Genomic DNA, 6,681 nt, shown 5'->3' with positions numbered 1-6,681 from the left:
AAAACCAGATGATCACATTTCAATGCTATGAAAAAGCATTGTAATGTGAACGTTACCTGCAACACAATTCTTATGTTTTGCTTTTTCTAAGACCTAAATGTTCAGCTCGTTGAGCATATTTCAAATGTCAGATAAAGATAAACTAAGTAAAAACAAAAAACTCTTAAATTTAACAAGGAAAAAAGCTTTCCAAACCTTTGTTTAAAAAAATGTAATTCCCCTCCTTGTTAAATCCTCAATTAAAGTAGTGGTTAACAAAGAACAGAACCAAGGTTGCAAAATTACAAAATATTGACAGTTATCACAAGGGCTTGATTTCAACTGGTGCCAACAAGAAGGGCAAAAATCAGTGTTTAGAGTCTGGTGGCAGTTACTTTGTCACATTTGAATTGCTCTTTCTCTCTTGATGAATAAAATCATCATTTCGCATTTACTGAGGCTTTGTTTGATGTTCACATTGGCCTGATGATCTGAAACATAAACATACAAGTTCAACAGAAAGTGTGTGTGTGAGAGGGAAAGGGTATTTTACAGTATATAGCACTTTTTAATGACACACGTTAAAGGGGTCAGGTGGAGGAATGGAGGGGGAAACACAAAGTACATGTTTGTGGGGTTTGAATTGTTTTAAAAATAAATGATGCCTCATTTATTTATTTTTTACTTTTCATTGGTTTTGATCTGGTTGAAAAGGCTTTAGAGTACAATGAAATCCTAAATATAACTAAAAGACATGATTACCTAATGTCAGTCAATCAGGGTTCTGTAGAAGAATGAAAAGGTAACAAAGGCCATTAGAATTTTACATGCTGATCCTCAAAAGAAAATACAGGAAATGTAAAAATTCACACATCAAACAGAACAGCAGGAATGTCCACTTGAATATTAGATGAAAAGCTGATTTATCAGGATCAGATAAATCTAAGATAGAGACTTTCATTGTAGTAAAGAACGCCTTAACAAAAACAACAGCAATTCAAAAACAGGAGCCAGAACACAAATCTTCACATGTTCAGAAAGGGAACCTTTACGACCTGACAGAGAAACTTTTTCTGCCAGATGACTGATCAGTCCATTCTGAAGGACTGGCAATCTCAATAGGGTCAATCTGAGGAAAGACCACAAAACACAACCTCTGGCCCACAGACGTAGCCCATGCTGGAGGGAAACAGGGGAGAGAGTTTTGTATTAGTTGCATTAATAAGAGCAATAATCAAAATGTTTCAGTTTTTACAAACTCACCAATAAAATTGTCGATACACTTTGGTTTTTCTTTCCAGTGGACACCCAGAAAATAGACAGGAACACCGGTAAGCATGATGATCAAACCAACACCACAAACGACTGGCTCTGAGTACAGGCTGAATCCCAGTAGCAATGCCCAGAACATAAGGTAGGACACAGGGACAAGCAGGTTTACCTGGGAGAGAATACCAGGGAAATTTGTTTAAAGATTACATAACATAGTTGGCCGTGGAACTGAGATAGGCCTTGATCTAGTTTTTTGAGCAAAAGATTAGGAATTTAAAGTCACCTTTTTTAAATGTATGCATGATTATGTCAAAACAGCCTGTTATATCACTGCATGTCATACAATTAAATCCAAAATTATTCATACCCCTGGCAGATTTATATTTACATTTCTTTAAAATAGACAAATAACCTTTTCTCTAGAATTGGCACAGACATCTCCTAAAAGAATAATAAGAAAATACAAGGGGTATAATTTAAAACCAACAACAAAAAAACTTCCTCTGACTTTATTTATAACCAGAGAAGTAACATAAATAATTTGTACTCTTCTTAATAATGAATAGAAAAGTCTACATTGACATTACAGCAACCAATACCTAGCCTGCCCATTGCCTTCCTATGCAATTTCTTTCGATTCTCATCTCATTTCACTGCTCAGTCTGGACTTTCTCCCATTGAAGGGAATTTCTCTGGTAGAATTTCAACCTGGTCAATCAGGAAACAGAAGGAGAAGTTGGGAACAGTGACATTAATTTTCTGCGCTGTTTTAGAATTGTAGTTTGCCTTTACTTTTAGCAATGGCAGGAGATGAAGAGAACAAAGCTGTTCAGTCCGTGTTGAATTAACATTAACAGCCGCCTCATTCAGCTCAGCTCTTCTCTCTTTGCAGTGGAAGATGATATTTACAGTGCAGGCAAGTCCCGGTAATAGCTCAAACTCACAGGCAGACTTTAGCAAAGAGAATTATCCTGCACTAACTTGTTCAGTTTGTTGATTGTACCTTAATAGGTCGATACAAGTTAGGTCTCTTCCAACGGTACCACAGCAGACCTGCGATGGTGACACCGTATGACAGATAGTTGATAAAGGAGACGTAGTTGATCAGGTTGTGGGTTTCGCCGATGCACAGTATAACAATAGTGGCAGCACACTGTCAAAAAACAACCATGACATGATGATTTGATGAGGAGCAGTTTACTCACTGACCTAAAGCACATCACAACACATTGTCCTTTAACCCTTTTCAAAACAATACCCAAAAGATGGTCTTATTTAAAATATTATGAATTAGCCAGTAAATAAGAAATATATAAAACAAAAGAACATTCAGATGGAAAACCTTAATGAAAAGCAGAATGTGTTTTACAACCCTGTTCCTCAAGCCACATAGCCCTGCATATCTTAGATGCTTCCCTGCTTTAGCAAACCTGATTTCAATTGATGGGTAATTATTAAGCTTTAGCTGAACTCCAGTCCTCAGTCAGGTGTTTTAAAACAGTGAAACATCTTAAACATGAAGGGCAGAATCATTTTATTTAAAAAAAAAATACAAATTTAATAGAGAAAATTTAGTTCAACTAAGTGAATTAATATTATTAAAGGTATTTTTTAACTTAACCAGGAAAATCTCTTTTACCAGAGAATCCTGGCCAAGACTGACAGCAAGACACAGAGATTACAGAACATTCACAGCAAAACAGAAACGTTGACGCCGTCATAAATTAATTAAAAGATTCCTCAGTTGAAACATTTACAGCCAAGTGATTCCTTCTCAAAATCAGTAAGAACTGCCTTAAAAACATTTAGTGACATTATTTATCATAAAATAAAACTTCATGTTAATTTACTGTCCACAGTTGGTGGAAGTAAGGAAACACTGTAGTTCAAATTCAAAATTCAATTAAAAAATTCAAAAATACTTTATTAATCCCAAAGGACAATTAATTGTTGTAGCTCATTAATTCAGATTCTTCAGGGAGCTATTGAAGACGGTGACCAAGAATGGTCTAATAAAAGAGAAAATATACAATGAGTGCCAGTTGTGGCCATAACTGTAAAAACCTTTGCTCAGCTAGATAGGCCTTAAATTCAGTGATGACCTTGGAAGCATGGATCCATTCTGCCTTGTCTCAACAGTTCAGGCTGTTGCTGGGATGCTTTGGGCCCCATTGTGGAATCTGAGCATTACTTAATCATCACAGAGTTGCTGCTGATCTAAAATCCTCAACACTGTCCACCCATTTTCTAATCGTTACCTCACCTCCATCAGGACAATGTAACATGTCACAGGGGTCATATCATCTTGAACTGACCTATCTAACATGACTGAACAAGAGGTTTGAACCTGCAGTAGCTGTGTGATGTTTACAAGGTCTACCTAAAAAGGTGGCCAGTGCGTATTAATAGATGCATTTAAGTCCAGCTGCTTTGAAACAAAACAAATACTGCTCATTCAAAGTGCAGATTTTAGACACATGAAAGGAAACCCATGATGTCTGTGTTACTATACATACGCAAACCAGGAGGGCTGGGATGGGCGTACATTTCTTGTAGTGAATCATAGCTAGCAGGCTGGGAAGATGTCCCTCTCTGGCTCCTGAGAAACACAACCTGCAAAGTCATACAGGCCATCAGCAGCTGGGCTTACGATGCATCAGAAGTTAGAAGAGGCAGGAAATGTTGTCATTTATACCTTGAAGAGGTGAACAGGTAGCCATTGATTCCCCCAAACGTGGACAGAGCCACTGAGATGGGCATAATGATAGCAAAGGCTCCAAGCAGTTTCTCACCAAATGTCTGAGAAGAGAAACAACAGTCAGCGATTCCTGGAGAGCAGAAGCAATGACTGAGTGGGATCAGGAAGGTTGATGTGAGTGTCACAGGATTACAGTCCAATACTACCATTATGTAAAATTGCTGAGTTTGCTCCTCCAGCCTCTAAATCACTTTTTGTCTCTTACCTTTTGCCATTTTATAACATGTTGTGGAGGCAGGCATATTCATAAGCACAGACATAGACCTTAAATTTGATTTAACTTTATGAAGAAACAAAGAAATTTTGAAGGAATCTTTATTTATATTATTTGTCGTCAAAATTAGCTGAGATGAAAAAATGTTTTATAGTTTGTATAAATACACAAATGGGATTTTTCCGTCCATGATATTACTCACAACAGCCACAGCATTGGAGGACAGCAGCTCCTCGGGTGACATGGAAGAAAAGTAGGCGATGTTGGTGAGCGTGTACACAAACGTCACCAGTGGAATGGAGATGTAGATGGCGCGAGGTAGATTCCTTACCAAGTTTACGTCATACAGGGCAGCAGGGTGAATACAAAAACAATGAACATGTATTAGTACAAATCTTTGTTGATAAGAGGACAGAAGGTAAATGAAGATGTATTGTAGCTGAGAAAAGCCATCACATTATTATTATTATTATTATTTAAACATGACATTTAAATTTGTGTTTATCATTATTGGGGCTTAATCACTGCCACTAAGTCATTCCATCAGAAGAACAGAATAAATAAACCATATATTTGCATTAATTAAGAAAATTTGCTGGACAGCCATCTGTCTAGCAAATGTTCTTAATTAATGTAAATATATGGAAGAATATAGGAAAGATATGTAATTTTGATTCCAGTTTACTGGTTATCTAGCCAGTAAACTGGAATCAAAATTACATATCTTTCCTATATTCTTTTCATTATATATAAGAGCTTTATATAAATGTCCACAAAAAGTCAACTATCTTCTAATAATCAGTGCAAGAAGGAAAACCCAATAAGAGAACATCCTACAATGTTTTTAGAATGGCAAATATTCACCGTCTGGGGTCAACCACCTCTTCAGTAACGTAATTGAGAAAGTTCCACCCACTGAAGGCAAAGGAGGCCTGCAGGAATGCCAGAGCAACCTGTCCAATGGATGGTGGCTTGTCCATGGAAAAGACCACCTTAGTAGTCAGTGCCTCATAGTTTCCTATAAAAAAACATTAGTTTATTTTTATTTTTAAATCACATGGATTTAGTAGAAGGGTGTCCATTGTGAAAGACATACCATCGAAGATCTGTACCAAACCCACAACAATGATGAGACACAAAGCCATAAGTTTTCCCACTGTGAAAATATCCTGGATTCTGGTGGCCATACGGACACTGGAGCAGTTCACCCAGGTCAGCAATACTGAAAGACAAAGTTATTGAGTATGTTGAGAATCGGGAAAATTGGTCTTCATTACAGGCAAAATCATTTATAATTTAACCTTCTTCTTTTACATGTTTGAGAGTTCAAATATATGTAGTCTTTCCACAAAATAGTTTCCAATATTTTGTACTTTGTATTATATTTTCAAGTGACTGACATATTCAAACATTCAAGTCTAGTTACTGTGGGGCGACCATGGCTCTGGAGTAGTGGTCTTATGATCGGAAGGCTGTAGGTTCTATTTCAGCTTTCTCCTGCCACATGTTGATGTGCCCCTGGACAAGGCACTTAACCCAAAGTTACCTAATGATCAGTGTATAAATGTGTGAGAGTTTGTCAGTATGAATGGGTGAATGTGACTCTATTGCAGAGTGCTTTGAGTGGTCAAAGTGATTGGAAAAGTGCTATATAAGTTCAATCCATTTACCATTGAGTGCCTTGCAAATTTATAGCAGGAAAAATATATTTATTTTGAAATATCATGTTGATGATGGAAGAAAGATAAAAAACTACACGACTGGCTGGTGAGGAGGCAGTCTGAGGAATAAGTTAGTGTGAGAACACACATAAAGCATTGGGCTGGAAAACAGACTTTGCACAGCTTAGAGCTTAGGACAAAATTATAAAACATTTTTCCCAAATAATGTTCATCCCTTGGGTGACAGAATAAATTATTTACAGCTGCCAGTGCACAAAATGCAGCATTTCATATCAAGATCTTGTCATATTTTTGTGTGTCTGCTTTTGTTCAATATTACCTGATTTGGATGTTTAGAAGTGGTAATCATGAGCAGTTATTCAAAGTCTGCACAACAACTATTTGGAGTGTTTTTGAATGTTATCAGATCCAGGATGTGGTTCCATTGCACTGGTGCAGTGGGCAGCAGGAGCTAAAGACAGTTGCTACTGATGGCAGGAATGTGAGAAACAGCAGACTGAGGGAAGGCATGACTGCTTCATCTCGTCCAGCACAGCCAGCAGCACCGCCCAGCTCCTGCTCATGGTGGCCTTGCTTTTCAGAGTGAAAACAGACCCATCAGCACTATTCAACCAAACTACTGCCATTAAAGGAGGAAGTAACAAAACACTGGTCTCCTTTGCCACACTTCAAGAGCATAAAGTTTACAACTCAGGAACAAGTTCTAAAAAAAAAAAAAAAAAAAAAAAAAAAAAAAAAAAAATTTTTGGGAGGGGTTTTTTTTTTTTTTTTTTTTT

At 37.1% G+C, this 6,681-nt stretch overlaps 1 protein-coding gene across 2 annotated transcripts; it reads right to left on the bottom strand.

Annotated features, from left to right (window-relative positions):
* Nucleotides 1–200: 200 nt before the first annotated feature.
* LOC106942793 (asc-type amino acid transporter 1-like) lies at nucleotides 201–5,484 on the bottom strand. 2 transcript variants are annotated; one of them, XM_015026132.1, is made up of 8 exons: nucleotides 5,320–5,483; nucleotides 5,088–5,241; nucleotides 4,426–4,549; nucleotides 3,947–4,050; nucleotides 3,768–3,864; nucleotides 2,255–2,404; nucleotides 1,243–1,420; nucleotides 201–1,158 (listed from the first exon to the last, which is right to left on the bottom strand). In XM_015026132.1, the coding sequence occupies exons 1-8, from the start codon at nucleotides 5,408–5,410 to the stop codon at nucleotides 1,028–1,030; spliced, it is 1,029 nt and encodes a 342-aa protein (XP_014881618.1). In that variant the 5' UTR covers nucleotides 5,411–5,483; the 3' UTR covers nucleotides 201–1,027. The 2 variants fall into 2 exon arrangements, with proteins under 2 accessions (XP_014881618.1, XP_014881620.1); XM_015026134.1 differs by lacking the exon at nucleotides 2,255–2,404 and having other exon boundaries at nucleotides 5,320–5,484.
* Nucleotides 5,485–6,681: the final 1,197 nt, after the last annotated feature.

The sequence above is a fragment of the Poecilia latipinna genome, unplaced genomic scaffold (assembly GCF_001443285.1).
Source record: "Poecilia latipinna isolate Pla-1442-1.1 unplaced genomic scaffold, P_latipinna-1.0 Scaffold4562, whole genome shotgun sequence".
NCBI lineage: Eukaryota > Metazoa > Chordata > Actinopteri > Cyprinodontiformes > Poeciliidae > Poecilia > Poecilia latipinna.
This window is presented reverse-complemented; position numbering and strand designations above follow the sequence as displayed.

Coding starts and splice junctions, on each gene's coding strand:
- LOC106942793 (XM_015026132.1), bottom strand. CDS start 5,410: ATGGCCACCAGAATCCAGGATATTTTCACAGTGGGAAAACTTATGGCT. Junction 4,051..4,425: donor CCTCCAATGCTGTGGCTGTT/GTGAGTAATATC, acceptor TTCTCTTCTCAG/ACATTTGGTGAGAAACTGCT. Junction 1,421..2,254: donor ACTTGTATCGACCTATTAAG/GTACAATCAACA, acceptor ATTCTCTCCCAG/GTAAACCTGCTTGTCCCTGT.